This window comes from Ursus americanus, chromosome 6 (genome assembly GCF_024610735.1).
Source record: "Ursus americanus isolate L20-20 chromosome 6, mUrsAme1.1.p, whole genome shotgun sequence".
NCBI classification, from domain to species: domain Eukaryota; kingdom Metazoa; phylum Chordata; class Mammalia; order Carnivora; family Ursidae; genus Ursus; species Ursus americanus.
Window position 1 is genome coordinate 61,612,921 of NC_142132.1, and position 23,760 is coordinate 61,636,680.

The 23,760-nt window shown below is 38.0% G+C and overlaps 1 protein-coding gene across 3 annotated transcripts in view; it reads right to left on the bottom strand.

Moving 5' to 3' along the window:
- Window positions 1-8,617: 8,617 nt before the first annotated feature.
- CABCOCO1 (ciliary associated calcium binding coiled-coil 1) overlaps window positions 8,618-23,760 on the bottom strand; it is a 111,669-nt gene continuing 96,526 nt past the window's right edge. For all 3 annotated transcript variants that reach the window (XM_087863084.1, XM_045783325.2, XM_087863083.1), the window contains 3 exons: window positions 14,954-15,076; window positions 14,408-14,548; window positions 8,618-9,007 (listed from right to left, as the gene is read on the bottom strand). In XM_087863084.1, the coding sequence (XP_087719210.1) occupies window positions 8,933-9,007; window positions 14,408-14,548; window positions 14,954-15,076 (339 nt within the window). In that variant the 3' untranslated portion in view covers window positions 8,618-8,932. The remainder of the gene's footprint in view (window positions 9,008-14,407; window positions 14,549-14,953; window positions 15,077-23,760) is intronic.

The window sequence follows — 23,760 nt, forward strand, 5'->3', positions numbered from 1 at the left end:
GTGGCAAACATTTTAAAAACCACACCCACCCACAGAGATAATAATCAGCACCAGTAGCCTAATCCTTGAAAAGGAGGAAAAGAGCTCTCTCTCCCTCTCTCATCTCTCTCTTAGTCTCCCTAAATTTGGATTTGGAAAATGCCGAGCATGGTAGGACCTCCTGAAGTATGAGGTGTTGTTGGAGATGGAGTAGCCATGGCGTCTCCCGCCTAACGGCCATTCTTTTTTTTCTGACTGAGTCTCAATTTTCTATTCCCAACGCTATGATCCCAGCACGTCTTTTACTTTAACTTGTTGACTATCCAAACCAGAATAATACTTCAGAAACACATGCTGGTCTTTAGAAGTAAATATAGTTACTATCGATAGCACCCAACATATCAATATTTGCTCTAATGTGGGCCTTAGTGAGGTTCCTGTAGGAGTATTTAGTAAATAATTTTTAGTGAATTAAAAAGTATTTTAGCTCAGGAAATAACCTTGGCCAAAAGGAAAAACTATTAGCAAATTAGTAATTTAGAGTTTTATTTATACTTTTCTTATTCTATTAGAGTAATCCCTAACTAACCATAGACATTTAAAAATTTACTGGCCTTGCTTAAACTAGAAACTATTTAAGGTGTGTCCTCTCATGGGAAATTCCTGAGTGTGCAATTCATCACACTTGTGAGGCTCAGTCAATTATTTCATAGAATGTCAGTCTAGGAGGGGCTGTTGGGCTTAAATAAACTAAGAAGTAATTACCTTATGTAATAAAACTAAAGCAGGTCCCTAGTTAATGAATTTGCTAGTTGTTTTCCCAGTTTATAGACATTGACCCATATGAGACATAGTGCATATGCACACACACAGACAGACATAGTCACTGAGTTAATTAGGGCGCGCTAAATTGCTGTAGCAGATAGACCCCGGAATGAAGTCACCCTAAGAAGTGGTAGCTCATTTCTCCCTCATAAGACAATCTGGACACATGATCTAGGTTGGGAAGTGTCTCCTACTGTGGGGGCATTTAGGAACCTAGGCAGACGGTGGCTCTATTACCTTCAAAATGTCACTGTCCTCATGGCTATTCAGCAGAAAGGCAGAAGAGAGAACAAGGAGGCTGTTGTCTGGTCTAGGGCAACACCCTCCAAGAAGCCCATTTCACTTCTGTTCACATTTCACTGGCTGGAGCTTAGTTACACGGTCATACCTGACTGCACGTGACCTGGGAAATGGAGTCCCACCATTCTGGGAGAGAGGATTCTGGTGGACGGCTTCTGACACATATGTAGTGTAACGGAGCACCAGGCTGGAAAAGTCTCCTCGGGGGTGACCCCAGTCTCCCTGGCCTCTTATCCATTCTCCTCACTGCAATCAGAATCATCTTGGCATAGGGTAAATGGGCCTGTCCTTCACCCACCACCTCCAAATCTCTTAAAACCTTTCAATAACTCTTCACTGTATTTTGGACAAAGACAAAACTCTTTATCCTGACATACAAGGCTCTGCATAATACAATTTCCACTTACCTAAGCATTTTCAATTTTGGAAAATACTCCCGCTCACTTTCGAGGCCCCGGCCACACATTCTCTACTTCCTGTGTTCTCTTTTCACAGACACTTTGCATTGCATTCCCTTGGTCTTGAAAACTCTTTTCTCCCCTCTTTGCCTCATTAGTGCCTATTGATCTTTTAAATGTGACTCTCCCAGTGAAACCTTTGATTTGCTCAAGATCCTCTGAATAAGCTCTCATAGCAGGAGTGTATCTTTTTTTTTTAAATAGCACCCATTAAAGTTATGCTATTATAATTGCTGGTGTGACTGATTAAAATCTACCTTTCCCAGTAGACTATAAACTCCATGAGGTCAGCGGTCATGTCTGTCTTAGCTTATATGTGCTCAGGGTCACTTCTTACCACCAGGAGATGCTTACTAAACATGTGTTGAACGTAAGGATGTTTGAATGAATGGATGGATGATCTGTACTCTAGTTTATGTCTGCCAGAAATTGACTATGATTACAAAGTCTTCACTCGTCCAGGCTCAGTTTCTTCATTATGACCGGGTTGAATTAGATGATGATCAAGACCTTCGGCCCCATGGTCCTGTGGTCCTACTATTTGAAAACTGAATCCTGCGGGTCATTACTTTTGTTCAGTCATTCAGTTACATTTCTTTCTTTTTTTTTTTTTTTTCATTCAGTTACGTTTCTTAAGCAGATGCAACAAGTTCTGGATCTGGCAAGGTAGAGTGAGAACACTTCTTGTTTCTTTTTGAATTTCAGTGCAAACATTAACTGTATCCTAACCCATGAAGTCCAGTAACAACTGAAAAGAGGATTGGATAGGGTTAACGACAAATAATAGTATCAGTTATTATGCAGAAAAAAATAAGGAAATAAAAGGCACAAACATTTTGTTGATCACGGTAAGATTCGCTTCTGTCTGGGGTCGGAAGATGAGCACTGTGTTACTTTTCTTCTGGTTGAATTTAAAACTCGGTTTTAGGAGGGTCATGTATTGACAAGGCATTCATATAAAATTTCATTGGCATATGAACAGGGGCTTTTTTTCCCCTTTTTTTGATTTTGAGATTGACATTCAATAAAAAAGATTAATATCCAGGCTATTTTAACCTTTTGCTGTGTGTGATATAACGGCAGGAGATCACGGCCAAGCCCTATTTCAAGTTGTTAGATATCACTTATGTATCATCTACCTATCACCCATCCTCTCTCTATTTAAAAACATTTTCCATATTATGCTCATATTACATAAAGCAAGGAATGCCCATTGAGGGAAGTCTTAGTAGGATCTAGAGGAAATTTACCTCTCTGAGAACAGCTTGAGAGACTGGAACCATCCTACAAATGGTTGATGTCTCTATTGAAGGTTAGCTGATAGACCATATTATCATGTTATACTGCAGAGTTGGGTACTTAAAAGGAACGCATATACCCTCTGCTTTTATGAGTAATGCATGTTTTTAGAAAGTATCAAAATCTACCATGGAACGGAGGAGATAAAGTGAAGCCCAAGACGGAGGATGTTTGCAGTTTCTCTTAAAAATGGGCTGTATTACTTTGACCTTTTTATGAGGATTTCTTTTTCCTGCTAGTTTGCAAGATGGCTATTATCTGATTTTTCATGTGTCACTAAGAAAGGGATGTCACCACAACAGTGGTGAAATCTGACTAGGGACGTCTTTCCTTCTAACTAATTTTGTTTTGATTGAAATAATTTTAAAATAATAAACAACTTTTTACAAGTTTTAGATATACAGAAAAATTGAGTAGATAGTACAGAGACTTCTGGTATACAGTTTCCCTCCCTCCCCACAGTTTCTCTAATTATTACTGATTATGACTGTTATTATTAGTCTTGCATTAGTGTGGTACATTTGGTACAATTAATGAACCAATATTGATATATTTTTATTAGGTAAAGTTCATATTCGTATTTCTTTAGATATCTTTTTTCTGTTCTAAAATCACATCTAGGATTCCACATTTTATTAGTTGTCATGTGTCCTTAAGCTCCCTCTGGCTATGACATTTTCTCACACTTTCCTCATTTTTGATGACCTTGAAGGTTTTTTTTAAAAAGGTTGTATTAATTTATTTGTGAGAGAAAGCGAGAGACAGAGGACGAATGGAGGGGGAGGGGTGGAGGGAGAGGGAGAATCAGACTCCCCTCTGAGCAGGGAGCCTGATGCAATGTGGGGTTTGATCCCAGGACCCTGAGATCATGACCTGAGCGGAAGGTAGACGCTTAACAGACCGAGCCGCCCAGGAGCCCCGACCTTGATGGTTTTGAGGACTACTGAGCGGATATGTTGTAGGGTGCTCTTCTACTGGAATTTGCCTGATGTTTTCCTCGTGATTAGTCTAGGGTTATGGGTTTGGGGAGGAAGGTACTATTTTCATCAACTCATATCAACATGATGTTTGACTACTGATGTTGACATTGATATGAAGGAGGTAGCATTTGTCAGGTTTCTTAACTGTAAGGTACTCTCTCCATACTGTCTTCTTCGGAAAGAAGTCACTATGTGCAGCCCACACATGATGATGGCAGTTATGCTCCTCTTCTGGAGTCGAATATCTACATAAGTTATTTGAAATTCTTCTGCAAGAAAGATTCGGGCCAAGAGTCTTTTAAGTAGGGCTTATTTGGGTTTCAGGCTATCCCAATAAGCATTTTGTGGTGATAATTATGTAGGTATTTTTAAAAAAGATTTTATTTATTTGACAGAGACAGACAGCCAGCGAGAGAGGGGACACAAGCAGGGGGAGTGGGAGAGGAAGAAGCAGGCTCCCAGCGGAGGAGCCTGATGTGGGGCTCGATCCCAGAATACCAGGATCACGCCCTGAGCCAAAGGCAGACGCTTAAGGACTGTGGCACCCAAGCGCCCCATATGTAGGTATTTTTAGACAAGACAATATGACCGTGGAAACATGACAGAGTGGAAAAGGTATTAGATTAAGAACACGAGGGTCTGAGGTCACACAGCAGCCAGGTGACTTCCCGCACGTGAGACCTGGGTACACCTGCCTCGCCTGAGAACTGCTCTGTGTGATGGGAGGTTCTGCATGGCAACGGCACTGTACTTGCTGTCCTCGCTGCCTGGAACAAATGAGCCGTGATGTAGCCCATGGCTGGCTTCTTCTATCCTGCTCTCAGCTCGAAAGCCAACCCTTCCAAGCAGAATTCTCGGAGCACCCCCGGTAAACTAGGTTTCCCACATCCCAGAACCTTCTATCCTGTGGCTTTGAATTAATTATTAGCATCATTTATTGTTATCTAAGATCCTCTTATTTCTTCCCTTGTTTATCATCTGGTTCTAGATTATAAAATTTATCATTTCCACAGACTCCAGCAAGTCAAGGATCTTATCTGTCTTATGTCGTTTGTCCTAGCTAGAAAGTGCCCTGAATATATTCAAAAGAAGAGACAAACATCAAATGACCATCGGAGACATTTGCACTGAGCATTCTCTGAAACTAAAAATTAAGTAAAATAACACAAAACTTTTTGGCGGCGCTAACCAAGGAAAAAGATAAGCCAATCTCCACTGCTGGTACTTCCGTGAAAAAGGGAGGGATCCTAAAAACAAAAGAGATTTTTGGTATTCTTTTTTCGTTTTGGAATTTGAATTCCAGCAAGATGGTATTATTTTGATTTAGATTCCTTTTTGCTTAGAAAACTTAAATTAATAGGTATTTTGGCTGCCGCGAAGGAGTACTGACTTCTCTTATTTAACAAATCAATGTCCAGGAAAAAAAAAAAAAGACTTTGATGTCCAGAAGAGGGACGTCTTCCTGAGGCTTTCTGAAATTTGAGATGTCAGAAGTATTTCTCCTCTCCAATTGTTGGGAAAGGGAGCACGTTTATTCTCTAGGGGAACTGAAGCATAATGAAATGCAATCTAAGAACATGCAAACTTATTATCTACCAGGATGGTTGAATGGTTCCAATCAAATGGAGGATAGAAATAGGGGCTTTATATTCGGATTTTGGAAAAATGACTCCACAGCTATATTTAGGTGCAACAGTGCCTGCAAAGACCTGAAATTGTGGCAGTCTGTGGCTTGTTCGTAACATAATGAATATATTTGCTCTTTGAAACTTATCATGGAGGTGAGGAAAAAAATGCCCCAAATTATTCCTGCAGATGGAAGAAAGATATCTTACCGTGGATGCTAAGAGAAAGATTGCTGCTTGTCTAAGTAATAGGTTGGTATTGGTTTTTAATTGGCTCTTCAGAAGGCTGCCTCTGTGCCAAAGACTGCTTCAAGTAGGTGAACGCTGTGACTTCAAAAAGTCAAAATTTTTCTTTATTTCTCTCACTCGTAGGAATTGCTAAGAAGTGGAGCTTAGCATCATTAGCAGTAGGAATCCTTTTGTGAAAATACTATTTTCCTTGTCTCCATGGATAGAAGTCCTAGCACCAGGGAGATGACCTTTTAAAAAATATGAATCTGATGTCAATTGCTATTTAAAATTTATCAACAAGTTTCCACTGCTATTAGCTTAAAAATGAAATTCTGTAATATGGTCTATGGGACCCTGCAAGAGCTTTGACTGTGTATAAGTTGTTCGGCCTCTCCTTGTGTCCCAGGGACTTTGCACTGTGTCTGAAATTCCTCTTCCTTCACTTTCTTCTGTCTAGTTAGTTCTAGGTACCCCTCAGTTCCCAGCCCAAATGTCAAAACCAGTGGGAGATGGTATGATCTCCCAGACTCCTTTGTTCAATACTCTCATAATTCCCCAGAGCTTGTCCTTATCACAGTTAGTATTAACTGTTTCCCCTACTAGATTATTCGGACAGAGACCATGTCTGTCTGGCTTACTACTAAATGCCCTGGTACATAGTAGGTACTCAATGCTATATACTGGATAACAAACAAATGAATGAATGAATGAATGAATGAATGAATGAAGCTGAGTTACACTTTCCTTTCTTGCATGACTTTTCTAAATACTTAATATGCTAACAATAAAATGGGTGTTTCCTTTATTATAACTGATTACAAAAAAGAAAGGTCAGTTTTCACTTTGTTTCGTATCGACAATGAGATAGTTCAACGAAGATAAAGGTGAAGAACATGGGTTTTGTGATCATAGAGACCTAAGTTCAAAACCTGTTTCTACCACTTACTGGCTGTGCAATCATGGGAAAAGTACCTAAAATTTTTCTGGGTTCCAGTTTCCTCGTCTATAAAATAGGTCAGACCTGGGTTAAAAGCCCAGATCTATCAATTACTAATTGTGCAACTTGGTTCAAGTTGATAATTTCTCTAAGCTTCAGGCTCCATAACAGGTACAATCATACATGAGGCTAAATACCTATCTTTCTCCTCTTTAGGGTTATTAAGGGGATTAACCACACACACACACACACACACACACACACACACACACATTTCCTTATAAACATATGAACGTTGCTCAAACTGTGTGGAGTAAGAAGATAAAAGCAAATTAACAGTGTGACATTATGTTCTACTTATCAGAATACCAAAGATAACAAATTGGCCAATGCTTGTTTTTGGTAACAATGTAGAGAGAGGTACGTATTCTCATTTCACTGTTGGTGAAATATCTTTGAAAGGCACTAAATTTGACCTAGAAATTTCCTTTCCTAGGAGTTCATCCTACAAGTACAATCATATATGTTCATAAAAATGGCAATGTAGCAGTGTGATAATAAATTACTGGAAGCAATAAAAAGTTCATCAATAGGACTATTTTAAAAAGTTATGGAATTGATAAAATGAAATACTGTACAGTCCTTAAAATGTATTGATAGGGAATTATCTCCAAAATATATTATTTGAAGAAAGGAGCAATGTAAAGAACAATGCAAATTATGTTTAAAAAATCACTCTATACAAGTATCCAGTTATTTAAATGGATAAAAAATACTTCTCCAAGAATTTACTGGGGAGGGGGGGGTGGCTCAGTCGGTTGAATGGCTGCCTTTGGCTCAGGTCATGATCCCAGGGTCCTGAGATCAAGCTCCGCATCGGCCTCCCTGCTCTGTGGGAAGGCTGCTTCTCCGTCTCCTGCTCTCTGTTTGTGCTCGCGCTCTCTCTCTCTGTCAAATAAATAAATAAAATCTTAAAAAAAAAAAAAAGAATTTACCGGAAGCCACAGTTGCCTTATGGGGAGAGAATTGGGGGTACCTAGCTTGGGTGAAATTTATGTTTCATTGTCTACCACTTTGTTGTGGTGCCTTTAACTAAGTGTGTATATTCTTTTATCAACTCAAAATTACTTTTTTAAAAAAGATTTAATTAATTAATTAATTAATTAATTTGACAGAGATTGAAAGAGAGAGAGAGCGCAACAGGGGGAGTAGCAGGGAGAGGGTGAGGCAGAAGCAGGCCAAGCCGGGAGCCTGGTGTGGGACTCGATATCAGGACCCTGAGATCATGAACTGAGCTAAGGCAGACGGTTAAGCAACTGAACCACCCAGGCACCCCTAAACTGGAAACTTCTGGAAGGAAGTCTCCCCTTCCTAGTAATGCTCTCCATTCTCAAATACTCTGAAGTTTAAGAAATTTGGAAGGGACCTAGCTAGTAATTAATTTAGTTTATCCAACCCGAAAGAATCAGTTGGCAAATGAATATTTTGATTCTAAAATCATATTTTAATAAAGGTATTTAAAGGCATGAGATGTTTCCAATCATTCTACTGCAATACAATGGTTAATTTTAAGAGCTCTGTGAGTTTGATTTGTATTTAAGATTTTTACCATCTATATATAGGTTGGTCTTTAATAACCATTTATACGTTGCTTCTTTTTATATAGGTCATGTATTCTCCTGGGAGAGTAACGAGATTAGAAATAACAAATACAGTACAGAATAAATTAAAGTGCTTCAAACTGCATTATATAATTTCAGAAAATTGGTTTCACACTGAAACGTTTAAATAAGAAACCAAGTGATTTAAGGGGGAAAAAAATACCCCACAGTATATGCATTTTAATTGCTATTGTTTAGCAAGTTTTATCCGTGGCAGTGTGGTGTCTGTGCACAGGACTCCACCAATGTGGCAGCTCACTAGGTCAATATGGATAAAATTATTATTATTTCTCCTTATTTAAAAAAGTTGGCTTCATTCCCCTGAAGATGAATAGCATTTATTAGTCAAAATGTCAAAGGAGTACCGTAAAAGTAATTGTATTTTCATATATAATTCTCCAAACTCTTGTATACAAAATGTTCTTATTGCACTTAGTGCCATAAATTCGGAGGCTCTTATGGGACAGGAGATAGCAAAATGGGGGCCAATACTTTTCTAATTACTCAGGATAATAAAACGTAGGGCTTGGTTTTCCTCTCCCAACGAAATGAAGGAGACGCTGCTCTAGAGTCTACTGTTGCGGCTGGTTGTGTTTGTTTCTGTGAAGTTCAGCAGCACTCTCCTTGTACTGAGTCCTCAGGCCTTTTTCAATTTTTCTATTCGTGCATTAAAGGCCTCTTCCTGTATTTGCAGCTTTTCGTTTATCTCGGTCTGTGAAGACAATCATAAAAAAGTGGTTATGATGGAGCTATCTTTTGCTGCACATTGTCTTTGTGGTTTTGACATACTAGAGTGCCCAAAGACAGACATTATCCCTCACACACCTTCCTGTTTTGCAGACAGAGCCGTGTTTCAGCCTGTAGTGATGTGATAACACTTTATCATATTTCTCTGCACATTCCCGATGTATAGCATGGCTGCTATGAACAGGAAGTGGTATTTGGACAGCCATTTTTCACATAGCCTTGTGTTGGAAGATAGGGTAATTTATCTGTATTTTCAGACAGACTTTACCAATAAGCACCGAATCAGAATAACTGCTCTGGGCTCAGTTAGTACGGTGTTGTGGGTACCCCCACCCCTTTGCAATGATGTTTTTGTCTCCTGTGTGATACATCCTAAATGGGATCTCAGAAAGCTTCTGTTGTGAAATCACAACACAAATAATCTCACAATTAGAACAATTCTTATAATTAAGAATATTCATCATACGTTATAACTCTTGGAATTATGCCACTTTGTGGTATAGTTTGCGTAGAAAAAAGTACGTGATTGCTGACAGGTTTTCGTGTTTGCTGCAGCTGTGATAGCATTTAGCCTCTGGCAGTGATATTCTGTGGGCTGACATTGCTACCTGCACAATTCCAGAAATCCTTCCACATTATCTGAACATGAGTAGGCCCGGAAATGTCTTCCCTTTTTCATGATAGATAATAAGATTATGTATAGAGAAGCCAGTGGTGAGCGATGTGGCAAAACCGGTGTTTTGTTTAGGTGATTTAAAAAACGTTTACGAGCGTATGAGGAGGAGTTTATACACATAACTATGAACAAGCAACTTGAAGTTTAGAATTCTAATGTTTATAACATAATTTGATGTCTTTGGGGTAACTGTATGTTGAGAAACTTCTGTTATTTCAATTTATACAGAATACATTTTAAAAAAATCAAATACTGCTTTGGGCTACATACAAATTTACATTCTTGGGGCGCCTGGGTGGCACAGCGGTTAAGCGTCTGCCTTCGGCTCAGGGCGTGATCTCAGTGTTCTGGGATCGAGCCCCACATCAGGCTCCTCCGCTATGAGCCTGCTTCTTCCTCTCCCACTCCCCCTGCTTGTGTTCCCTCTCTCGCTGGCTGTCTCTATCTCTGTCAAATAAATAAATAAAATCTTTAAAAAAAAAATAAAAATAAAAAAAAACAAATTTACATTCTTAGTCATTTATTTATGAGTGTAACTGTAAGAGATAGTTTTGAAGTGTATACCCTGGTTACCTTATCTGATGAGATTTTGTTGCACCTTCATGGTAAGAATCAATATTTCTGGAAAGATCACACTGGAGTCAATTCTGGATCCTTATGTGAGTATCTGTCTTTTTGATTCAAGTTTTTTTTTTTGTTGTTGTTTTTTAAAGATTTATTTTAGAGAGAGAGAGAGAGTGTGTGTGTGTGCACGTGTGAAGTGGGAGCAGAGGGAGAGAATCTCAAGCAGACTCCCTACTGAGAGCAGCACATGACGTGGGGCTCCATCTCAGCCCCTGAGATCAGCACCTGAAATCAAGATTCCAATCCTTAACCGACTGCATCACCCAGGGGCCCCTGGCTCAAGTTTCATCAAGCCCTAGATGAAGCTCTGCCTCTGGTTCCTCATTTTTTTCCATTTTCCTTTCTTGGTGGTTGGGTGGAGGAGGCAAGGAAGAATGAACATGGTCCTCCAGGTTACAAGGGAACTCTGTCATTTTTCAGGAATCACTAATCCCCTTGGTCATGTTTTTAGTAGAGGTGGAAAGACCATTGGTCTAGGAGATGGAGACCTAGGGATTAATTTAGTTATGTAGCCTTGGACAAGGCACTTAGCCACCTTAGGTATTAGTTCTTATCTGAAAAATTAAGTAGTTAAAAATTAGGTATGTTAACATTACATGCTAACTTTTAAATTCATAATTCCAACTCTTAATTTTCTGGTACATTCACCAATGCTATATTTCAGTAGTATGGCCGTGTGAAATATTTTAAAAATATGGTACTCCTGCTTCTTTCTGGCGTGCAACCTATTAGACCATGTAGGAATTGACATGGTTTGAAGAAATAACCTTGTCACAATTCCAAAGGATTGAGAAGCACCACTCTACCTAAACAGTTAACTCTTCCCACTTGCAATTAATGTGTTCTATGTCCACTAATAATTTCATTTCTTTCAACTAAGGAGACAGGTGCTATCATCTACCAGCTTCTGTTTCACTGTGTCACCACTATTTGCACATTAACCTGGAGACCTTTCTGGTATTTCACTGAAACAAAATTCACTGACACAGGTGTGGGCTTGGGGGAGAAGGTTCGTGAGGGTAAGGCACATGCCGAATAGCGTCGTGTGCTGACAGAGGAGAGCTACATTTCAGATCTCTAGACTATGGTGATCGGTCCTTCGGTTCAGGCACGACCAGCAGGGCCTGGATGAAAAGGCTCCTGCTCTGGTCAAGAACAAGTTTGTCATCAGCCTACCATGTCTCCTTGTTATTCCCCGGAACATGGCTGAGCAGATCAGCTGTCCCACAACCACTAGCATAGAGAAAATTTCTACTGCCTTTAAGGGATGAATGGAAAACCTATGACCTGGGCTCAATAGCCTCTCACTGACCACTACCTTGAGGCATTCTCCCACTCAGCTTTTCTAACCTGGAAATTCAAGCTGACCAAAAAATACCTATGGTCCCAAGATGGCAAACTTCCCTCAAGGTTTTTACATTATTTTACCCTGTTGCTTAGACAGGGCCAACAGCCAACATTTAATGTTAAGAATTTAGTGTTAGGATTCATATTTCTCTGAAACGTAATTCTTTAAATATATTAAAGTTTGCTCCATTGGGTATAATTTTTATTACACAACTCAGGGCCAAAATAATTTCATTTCGAATGTATCTTTAAAATTAAAATACCTAAACTATATAAGCTTAAAATGTTTGCTCTATTCAGTATAATTTTAATTAACATCTCAGAGCCAAGATAACTTCATTCTTAATAAATCTCTAGAACCATAAAGTGCGTCAATGGGAAAGTAAGTGGATTAACATAAAAAATTTAAAGATTCACACTACATTCTCTGAAATTTCTGAATTATAGAAAGTGAAAAATGCCTGAAACCACACTGGAGAAGGAACTCTAAAAAAACTGTATTCAAAACATGAATTCTCTCCTGCCTATTCCTCCAAAAATTGTAATAACAGCATGGCTCTTAAATAAAGGAGAAAAAAAAAACTTGGAAAATTGAAAACATCTTACAAATACTAATTCACTAAATGTTCCTACAGCAAGTCGGCGTGTTCCTACCTGACCACTGACATGTGGCTGCTTTTGAACAGGGGTGCTGTAGTTTTAAGAGCCAGCAACATTGGAAGGCAGGGCTTAGAACGGGAAAATGACTTACCTATCTAAAACACGGGAAAAAATTTAGGTAGGCAGAGAGTAATTAAACTTGGGACTTGACCAAGACACAAGGGTAAACACTGAAATCGTGCCACGCCACCGGAGTATTAAAGTCCAAAGTAGTCTGGTCGTGATATTAGAGGTTGTGTGGTTTTTGTGGATAACACTGGGATTAGAACTAGAATCCAGGTCATAGCTCCCATTCAGGGCCTTTCAACAGTTTCCGACCCTGGAAACACTGGATAAATGATTTAGTCTTTCCGTGTCTATCATTTTCCAATTTATTTATCAGGGAAGTGCCTGGCTCGTTCTCATTAGTTTACCAGGATTGTTGAGAGAAAATACATAAAGGGGTTGCTATAGCTTGAGACATTGTGTAAATACACATCATCAAGCCATTTTATTGAAAAATCGGCAGGAATTTGGCCCAGACTAATGTCCATGAATCCGCTTAAAATGGAAATGACTGTGGCACCTAAAGGATCTGCATCCCCCACCTCTGGTCCAAGTCCTTTCTATGCCTAATTGCATTTAGATGAACCAGCTAATGAACTTCCAGGCCCAGCAAGGTTGGCTTCGGGCCAAAGGGACAATAACACACACATACAGCAATCATATTCTTTCTGTTATGGAGTAGTGGCCTCAATGTTGCAAACTCTAACAGTAAAAAAAAAAAAAAAATTCAATGAACAGTTAAAAATATACTGCTCACTCCATGGAACATGGCCTTGGTAAAGATGTTTTCAATTTTGGGGGCCTGCAAACAATTCTATTACTGTCTCGTAGTTCCTCAGCAATAATTTCAGAGCTGCAGGATGGCAAAGGAGCCCAGGGCCATGATTATACATAAACTATATTTAGATGAAATGTTATCAAATCTAAAGAGGAGATATGTTCTGAACTCAGTTTAATTCAGCTGCACTCTGCCCTTCCACACAGTAACCAGTTATTACATTCATGGGATTGTTAACAATAAGGCTTTGTGTAAAACGTGTTCTACCACTATTTCTGGTAAACACTAAACACCCCTTATTAAGCTGAGGACTTTGGCTGATTCTGTTGGTATCAAATCATTAAATCTTCGTGTAAATAGTGCATGAACGTTTGATGTTTAAACAAGTAACAAGGTATGCTGATGCCAAGCTAATCTTTTGCTCTTTCTAAATTAGTTATTAATATAATGAGCTTTCGATAGATCATCTCATGTTCAGATAACAATTAAATCTTTCCCTGCAATGCATTCATATTTTAAACATGTAGTATGTTTTCTATTGATTCATGGTCATTTCCACAAGAAATCATAAATCTTCTCAAAATATGCAATTCACTTATTTAACCATTTTGCCTGAAAAATGATGCAAGCCTTTGTGTCGAGGTAGAGATGGGTGTTTGTTTTGTTTTGTTTCGACAGGAAAAAAAGCTTAAACATAAAGTTCAGCTGACTGATCCAGCTGCTACCGGGATGGCTGTCCCCACCATGTCCTTGCAGTCTCCGGTGTACATTGCTTAGCTAGTAGCGATATGTAAAAAGGAACAAACTATCTGAGACGGAGTTCAAGGATTTGAAGGCCTCTCTTTAGAAATTCGGTGAGAAGACTTACCTAAGGGTTATGGTTGATCTTCCGTGTTTGCTGTTAGAAACGTACTCCATTTACTCTTGCGTGAGCCCTGTTTACAGTGTGACAGTCATGAAGTCTTTATCATGTTACTTTTTGGGTTTTGATGATGGGTGGTGTTGGAAACTGGCAACACACCCCACACTAGGGGCTGCAGGTGAATCTGTTTTGTGATCTATTTGAGTCTCGGATGACTCAACTGGGAATTACGGGGAGGGTGAAATTGAAGTCCTCCATCGTAAACATCACTCTTGCTGGCAGAGTGTGGGTAGTGTTTACAGACATGAAGCCTCAGGTTGGCTAATTAACCAGTATTAATGAAGTAAGTGGGCACACTATGAAGGCTGAGTACCTGAATGCCGATTAAAATATCATCTGTAACTTGACCCAGCACTGCTTTTATATCTTTGGTGGTGAAACCCACTAAAGGATCCACGTCGGAAGTGTTGGCTTCTGACTGGGATTCCTCAGGGCCTTGTTCTTGATCCAATCCCTGGAATATTAAAAGAAAAGAACACTCAAGTGACTTCTGGAACATTCGGTGATTTATATGTAACCTCAAACTTCTCCTGGGTACTTTCTACAAGGAATGATGTCGATCTGGAAGAGGATTTTGATTGGATGCTATCCTGCTTTTGTGTTATTCATGAGCGGCAGGACAGATCAAGTCATGGTGCTGCTAATCGGTGCTTACTTTGAGGAAAGTGAAGGTGGAGAGATGAAAATTGCTGGGCCATCCTCAGCTGGCCCCCCAGAGAGTCCACCCTAAAGAAATATCTATATTGAGCTGGGAAACATCAGAGGGAAAGAAAATGGAAGAGCATTTGGTTTTTTTCCTCCTGCCAGTAGTGAATAGAATGTTGAGCCAAGGTGAATTAAGAGACAGAAGGAAACTTACCTTCATTTCTGTATCCAATGTTAGGGGTGGCTCTATGAATGTAGAATAAATATCAAATGAGATTCCTTCTTCTAAAGGATCCGGGAAGAGACCACCTGAAGGCTTGACGACCTCTAACACTTGCTGGAAGGGAAGAAAAGAGCTGTATCGTGACAGAGCCTTTGGTGACTAACCACAGTTTCAGCCAATTCATTCATTTCTTTCTCCGCACTGTAATGAATATAGTATATAATGCATAGCACATATTATCTAACATGTATCATATAACCTATTATCAATTAAATTAAAATTATATGATAATATATAATTATATATAATGTAACATAATTTTTATATAGGTGTGCATATGTATATATATAGTTCCAAATCTATTATCTTTTAAGTGCTATCTCCTCTGAATTCTTGACACCACGGCCCTCTGAGGTCCTTATTGCTTTTTGCTCTCAGTAACTCTGTATCTGATAATTAGCGTCTTATTCTTTCTACTGTCTTTATTCTCTGTCTATACTATGTGGCATAAGTCTTCATTTTATACTGCCTTAATCTTTAATTGTTTACGTGTTGGTGTCCCCTTTCTGTTGCCTACGAGCTCTCTGTAGGTAGAGACCATGCTTTAGATCCTCTGTATATTTTCTCCAGTTCTGGCAGAGGTTGGGTGCTTGAAACATTCACCAACAGCCTAATGGCGACCGATGTTACTCAGCGGAGTGTGGCCGTTCTTGGTGGCAATGGCAAAGTGGCCACCGAGAACTTGGTGATGAGGACAATAAAGACTCTGAAGGTTAATGCATAAAGCCAGTACTCTATGAATCAGAGAGGAGATCTGCAAAACCAACCAAAAACACAGAGGGCAAGGCAAGACCTCACCGTGAGCACTTCAGAATTGTGTAGCAAGTGTGCAAATCTGAGGGAAGGCGATGGTTGGTCAACACTGGAAATGAAGAAACAGGACTCAAAGAAGTCATCTCACCGTGACTTGGAGGTGAGAAAGAGAGGAGGGTACTGATGACAGCAAACATCTGAATCATTTAACATTTAACATTTTGATCATAATTTGACTTCCCATCTCCATTGATCTGTAAAGACGTGCCCAGCTCAGTGCTTGATCTTCATGCCTGTTACATTCCTCACTGTAACTCGGTATGTTGATGTTCTCATTTATACAGTGAGCTTGCTTTCGAGGCCCAGAGGTGAAGCCACCACCATGTGCCGACAAAGTCAGACCCTGAACATACATGTTGAAAGACAAAACTCTAGAAATGCATAAAATCACCAGATAATTACCATCCTATGGGACTTGGAAAAACCTGAAATCATCATCCATTCATTTCTAACTTCTCCACAGTATTTCAAGTTAACTTACATGTTAAACGTGTGATTAGGTATAACTTACAGGTTGTAATGTCTCATCATTTGAACATCAATAATATCTTTTATTTAGATGGGTTTGAGAATATCCTGAAAGCTCAAGCTATTGCCTGGTCATCCCAATATATTTTGCATTGAATTCATATTACTAACTTTCATTTTATTTCATAGGAAGTTGCTGCTTAGTATAAATATGGAGGAGGACTGAAGTGTTAGAACTTTATAGTCAAGGCAATTTGGAAACCAAGTGATTAAATGGCTGGCTAAAGGTGAAATCATCACTTAGTGTCCGGGCTGGGAGTTAAACCCTGCTGTGCCGACTTCTCGGCCCGTGCAGTTTTCAGTATCCATGTCATCATGTTGCCATACTTGGAAATTATTGATTGTTATTAATCACTTAATCTCTATTCTGTTAGGTGATATCATTCCAGATTGTTCTTCTTAAGTTGACTAAATGTTAATCAAAATAGAATGTAAAGTATATATATATATCAGAACAATTCTTTTCTCTTACCATGTTCATAAGTCATTTTTTCCCCTAAATGAGACATGCAAACATTTTCTTCTTCCCACAAAATTATTTGTACCTTTTTTCATCATGCTTGTGTTTCATCCTCCCACACCTTATATTGCTCTTTATTTTACCAAGCTAGGAAAATGAAACAGCTAAATATAATTTAGTGCCCTTTGCAACATTATCAGTAAAATAAATAAGCTGCACATGGGAATCCAGAGACAAAGGCAGATGATGAGGCATTTACTGAGTGGTATAGACTTTTACAGAGGGTGAGGAATGGGAATTTGGGGGAAGTGGTGCTGAGTTAGACATTGGAAAGCGGAGAGAAGGGAACCCAATAGAGCTTACTGTGTTTACCGTAGACCCTGAGAAAGAAAGCATGAGCGAATCTGCAAGGTAAATATTTCTTTTAATGAAGCAGAATTTTATTTTGTTGCTCTTGCCAACATTGTGTTGCAGCTCTGCTTTTCTACACACAGGCTAGGATGTTGTGCTAATTTTTTCTGGCCCCTTGGTGGAGGTGCTCAGCAGACTGCCCCTGCATCCTGGTGGTATCAGATCCCCCCCGCTCCAAGTAGATATTTGTGTTCAAGTTTCATTCCTTACACCTCTGTGGTCCGCATTTCTTTACAAGGCTCATCTGAACTACTTGCCAACTACCCACTTTTCCTGGTCTTTGGCAGTGTGTGTGTGTGTGTGTGTGTGTGTGTGTGTGTATGTGTATACTGGGCACATACTTGGGAACTTGGACCACTCCCAGCCCCGCATTATTATTTTTTTTGGTGGAGTGAAACTCCTGTTTATCTCAAGAACTGCTTTTGCTTGATTTTTATGAATATATCTCACAGCTCATACAGGTATTCATTTGATTTAATTCCTGCACAAAAACTCGTGGTGAGAATTGCTTCAGAGTGTTTTGCATACTATCAGTGAACCAAATCATAGCTACATTTTCCTCTTGCACAAAGTTGCATTGGGCTTTGTTACTAAGATACTACAAAGGAAAGAAATGCCCCAATTTCAGATGGGGGTAAATATAAAGTCATCTCATTAATAATAAGAAGGCATACTGTCAAATATATAGCTTGAAATAAACCTAGTGCCAGAAGCATCATAGTGATTTTTCCTCCCATTAAGTAGTCTTTTTAGAAAACAAGTTTAAGGAAAATTAGAATCAATAATTGTGGTGAGAGCACAGAGCCAGCAAATATGTTTAAATGAAACCGTCTGATGCAATACTTTCTTAAAAAAATACAATTAGTCCTTTGTATTTTTTTTTAACAAAACCTCATGTTTTACAACATCACTGGTTCTGTAATAAAATCTATTTAAAACAGAAAGACATGGTCAGCTTTATTAAGTTAGATTTTCTGAAAGAACGTTATAATTTCCTCAAGTCTATGAATAGTTGAAGCAAATTAAATAAAGCTAGTTTTATAACTATTTTTATACATTCCTGTAGCATTGTAATTGTCTCATATTTTTTTCCTCAAAAGTCTAATATGTTACCTCTTAAACCTAGGAAAATAAAAACAGAAAAAGGATCAAGTATGTTTATTAAAAAAACTCTCCTATTTGGTACCCGGACTTAGCAAGCACCCTTTCTTCTTCTCCGAGAGAATAGCACCCATAATCTTCAGATCAGGAAACAAAGGAAAAGACTTTAAGTGACTTGCCTGAGGCCTAATGCTGAGATTAAAAATCAGGAGTTTTTGATTATACACATACATCCATTTGGCCAAATGATTGGTTTTGCTTGACTTTCAAATACCCCCTAAATATTACTTTGAATGTAAAGCAATAAATGTGTTTCTCTTGCCATTTTTGAATGCTTGCACACAAATGGATATAATAAAAACAATCATGTTGTTCCATGTGAATGCCATTTATATTTTTTCTGATAATGAGCAGACCATTTGAACCAAGGTGAGTACATTAAAAGCTCTAATAAAGAAGAGAATAGATTTCTAAACAGAATAATGGACTGTTAAGTGAACATACAATAAATAACATCTACAGATGTGGTCGCTAGAAAATTAGTTTTGCATAACTTACCAATATACATTTCCCCCAGATGTTATCTGTTACATGAAAATTAACTTAAGTTAGCTATATTGTTCATTACGTGCACACTGCATTAGTGTTATTTAAGATGGTTTACAATCTGAGCTTTAGTTGAATTGTGCTATGGTATTTAAAGAATATCAAGTAAATGGCTTTTTGGCATAATTTAATACTCGTAAGTACAAAATTTCATCACTGAAACATTACGTAGGTTTTAAAAAATCCAAGATCTTTATTTTACAAGCCAAATGAAATCAGTAGAATACTTCTAAGGTTTTACATACTCAATATGAAATGGACATCTATCATGGGAAGAAGTGATAGGAATTTTGAGTCCTCCTGGAACTAGTGCAGGGTCAGGGTAGGTTTAAAGACTGCTGATAGGAATTAGAATCTGCTTCAGATCTTACTGTCTGAGAAGAAGTATAAAAATTTTATCTGAAAATTGTGTTACTTCATGTTTTCTTTTTCTATTTGATGTGTTAGTATTATTGATAGTATCAACTCTGGCTTACTGTTTTTGTTATTGTGTTGTTTTTCTAATGTTTTTGTTTATTGTTACTTATTTTGTATTGTTTTCTTTGGGGAAAAGTGTGGGGATTTGTGGGGAGTGGTGGTACTGATGAAATCTATGGTCAAGGTGGCAATTACTAACTTATTACATCCAATTATTAAAACATTCAAGATATTAAAAAATGCCATTGAAATGACAACTTTCCACTGTTTTGAACAGCAGAAAGCAAGATAAATCTGTTAAACCTTTTTGGAGCGATAGAAATACATACAAAAAACTGGTATGCTTTAAAAAGACATTTGTTTCAAATTGTCAGATGATGACTTCATATGTAAATCAAAACTTACTACAAAATGTCAAAGTTTCAAAAAGTAAACTTTATTGCAAACATTTCCCAATACTAACTAAGGAAAAAAGGCACAAAAATTCCTGTAACGTTTTAACTATTTTCTGCCCTTGAAAAAAGGCATTACTCATTTGCAAGTCTAATGAAGAGGTACATGTGTGGTTCTGGAAATTTTTAACAAAAATTGTAACCCATTGCCCACCATATACTACACAAAAAGTAACAACATATGAGTGCCACCTGCAAAATGCAATAAACCCTGGTAATGTCATACTGAGGCCATAAATTTAAAATCAAAAGAGAGGAAATTCAAAAGCTCAGATTATCAGAGAAACTTCAATTAATCCATTTCTAAAGTGTTTTCTTTTGTGTTCGGGCCGTTACAAACTTCTTAATATACCCCATAAATGTAGAATATCAATTCTGCTACAAGAGTCCTCCCCCTTTGCATTTTTGACTTGGAAATAAATTTGCAAATGCAGCACATTAATTTTCTTTCCTGTGCTTAATATGCAGTATTTACATTTTGAAAAGGTTCAAAATGTTGCCAGGCTTCTGCAGGGTATGAATAGACATCTAATAGCAACATCTATTTTTATCCACAACGTACTGGCGGTTTGAACATCTATGACTTAACAGAGCTTTGAGACCACCAGGGCCACATGCTGATCACCTCAGCAGTGACCGGTGACACAGGACAAGTTAGGACAGGAAACGAAGACTACTCATTCCAGCTGAAGTGCCAAGGAAGAGTTTAAGTTGGCCGGGCCACAGTAAACCAAATTGCAGTCTGGCTAGGACAGTCGAGTTAACACCTTGTGCCCATTTTTATTTATATCTCTTGATTTGATCTTGTTTAACTCGGGCTTGAATTTTTTTTTTAAAAAGTGAAATAATGAAAGAAACTGATTCCAGAGTATTTTAGACATCTTTAGTATTTCCAAGCTAGTTCTGCTTAAGGCCAACATTACAATTCGAAAAGAAATCTGAGTACTCCTATCTTAATGACCTCAGACAACAAAATCCTCTCTAATGAATTTGAAAAAAAAAAAAAAAAGTATCTTCTTGTAGTGTAAATGCAATTTAAAAGGAAAAGATGTTTTGATCTGGCTTTGGGGTAAACATTTCCTGAGGGATAGAACAGTTCTTCAGATACCCAGATATTTTCTAAAGATGGCAATAATCTGGAAGATAGACCACTGAATTATAGGCTTTAGACTTGGCTCTATTCCTAATTGTGTGATGCTAAGAAAATCCCTAGGCCTCAGTTTGTTTATCTGTAAAAGTAGGATAATGATAATTGCTACCTGGCTACTTCATTGAATTGTTTCAAGCACAAATTAGATAATGTGGATGAAAATTCTGGGAGTTCTTCAAAGGGAAAGTATTATTAAACCCAAAGGTGTATTATTATTATTACTTATAATTACTATTATTATTGAAAGGATCATCTTTCTAACGCCAGCCCTGCAAGACAGAGTAGAGTAGCCATATCGAGAATACTGGTTCATGCCGTTTCTATGTGAAGTTGTTAACATTGCCCTAAGAGTCCAGCTAATGCAGAAGAGTTTGTTAATAAGGACACACCATCACCCTGTTTCCATATGGTCACAGCCTTTAAATTACCAAATATGTATCCAATGTCATCTTATTTGAAGAATTCCTTGGACCCAAATAACTTCTCTCTGGAGACTTGTGGCATAGTTGTTCTGTGGCGTGATCAGGACTAAGGCAAACCACCTATTTAGTAAAGGAGAATGTTTACATCTAACTTTCAAAATTAGAAAACCTTCCTCTCCACCCTTCCCTACCCAAGTTATCACTCTTTCCACCTTTCGTTTTTCAGCATCCAGTGTGGCCTGTGGTTGTCCAGACTGAGTTCACTTCCAAAAGATTTCCTTTAACAGATGTCATCAAAGGTAAGGAGTTAGGGCCTATAGGACACATTTTTTAACATGTCCTTCTTATGAAAACTGAAACACTGGAGCTCTTGAGAGTGCTAAGTTCAACATTGTATTTTTGGTTCTTAGATTGACCTTATCTTGCAACTTTCTCAGGTTGAGAGAGGAAAGTATGGTTGGTTTTATTATAAATAATTGGAAAATAACTAATGCTTTTCAAAGATATTTTTAAAAAGCCACTCAGAGTATATTTGTTTAGATTACTAAGTTACACTCTAAAAGGCATATCCTTGAACTCAGTGTAAAGTATTTCAAACAGTTCTGATCATGGATAAATGTGTTTTGACTTCATCTTGGCGTTCTATTTAAAGCTTGATGGTTTTGAATATTTAAAATTGAGGAAATACTCTAAATTACCTCCTGTTTCAAGAATTAAGTATCAGTAACTGTAAATTAGTCGGCATGATAAAGATGAGTTACCGAATTATCTTTGCAGAAAGCCGGTTTTGAATTTTCAAATATAAATTTTAAAAAATTGATTTTATATATGTTGCATTCTAATTATATCTTATGATAGCTTCTATGAAGACGAAATTATTTCATGGCCTTTATATTTGCAAATACTCTTTTTGAACAAGTACCTGGAATTTGCAGAAATCATTCAAGACAATAAGTCATAATGATTAGAAGAGAAACTATGATAAATGAAGGAACCCTAAGTCTTTGGTTCTAGTCTTTCTCTTTTCATGGACTTCCTGCTATCTTCACAGCTTAAATTACCTGAGTAAGAAGAGGCTGAAACTATCTGGATAAAGCTATCCATGTAATTTACTTAACTTCAAAGCATACCAATTGACTTGCACTTCAGTCCTGAAGTTATCATACTTTGGAAGCAAAAAAAAAAAAAAAAAAAAACCTCCAAAACAAAACAAAAAAAATTTCTTAAAACTATATTGAAATTAATTTCACTTAGAAATAGTAAAGCTGTTTTTTAGGCTAAAGTAGAATGTTTGTAGAGTGCTATGAAGTCTTGAGAAGTCAACATAATATTATTATTCCTGACCTCTTAGACCCAAGATGTCTATTTTAAGTAATCTGACATTAAAAATGTGCTGACAAATATAGATTAAAAAACAACACAGGAAGTTGTAAATCAGTTGGTAACCCTTAGCATCAAGGAAATAAGAGACCACGAAAATGTAGTCATTTACTTTAGTCAACCTCAACTTTAATTTTTAACTAAAGAAAATTCGCAGAAGGCATGATGTTTACATTTTGGATATTTTATTCATAGTTTGTGTGTTTCCTTTTTCTCCAGTGGGCTCATAAATTATTACAAGGAAACATGTTGTCACAGTTATAAATATTTCCCTCTCAGCCTAGCTCCCTCCACCATCCCTCCCCCAGCCCTCCTTTTAAAAACTCCACTAACTGGTTCTTTAAGTGCAATAGTCATTCTTCTTTGATCAGCAGGGCAGGATTTTCGTGCTTCAGAGAAAACTGCTGTTGATTACTCTTGTGTGCCTGACGTTCTGGAAACAGGGCTCTTTCAGGGAGCACCCAGGCCTTCCATGCCCGGGCAGCCCATTATTATATAGATGGGGGTGTCATTATTTCAGTAACCTAAAAAGAGTCTTGTCTGTCCTTCCCAGGAACAGCTCTAGGTTCTCTAAGTTTCCGAGGCTTTTCATGGAATCTGAATTCTTGGAAATTAATCACAAAACAGGTTTTGTGGACAATGGCACATACGGCAATAGATTTTTGCAAAAAAGACCTTTCACCTAGAATCAGTTAAAAACAAACTGAAATCATGGCAACTCTGAAAAATTTAGGTGGTATCTGTCTTCCAGATTTGAATGTTTAAGAAATCTGGATTTTTTTTTTTCTCCCCTTAAATGTGTAGTCGGAGTCCTGGATTGGCTCTGCTACCCAGTAGAGAGTATCTCTGGAACTTGTTTATTTTATTTGTAAAGAAATAGAGGGAAGGGGGCGCCTGGGTAGCGCAGTCATTAGGCGTCTGCCTTCGGCTCAGGGCATGATCCCGGCGTTCCAGGATCAAGTCCCACATCGGGCTCCTCCGCTGGGAGCTTGCTTCTT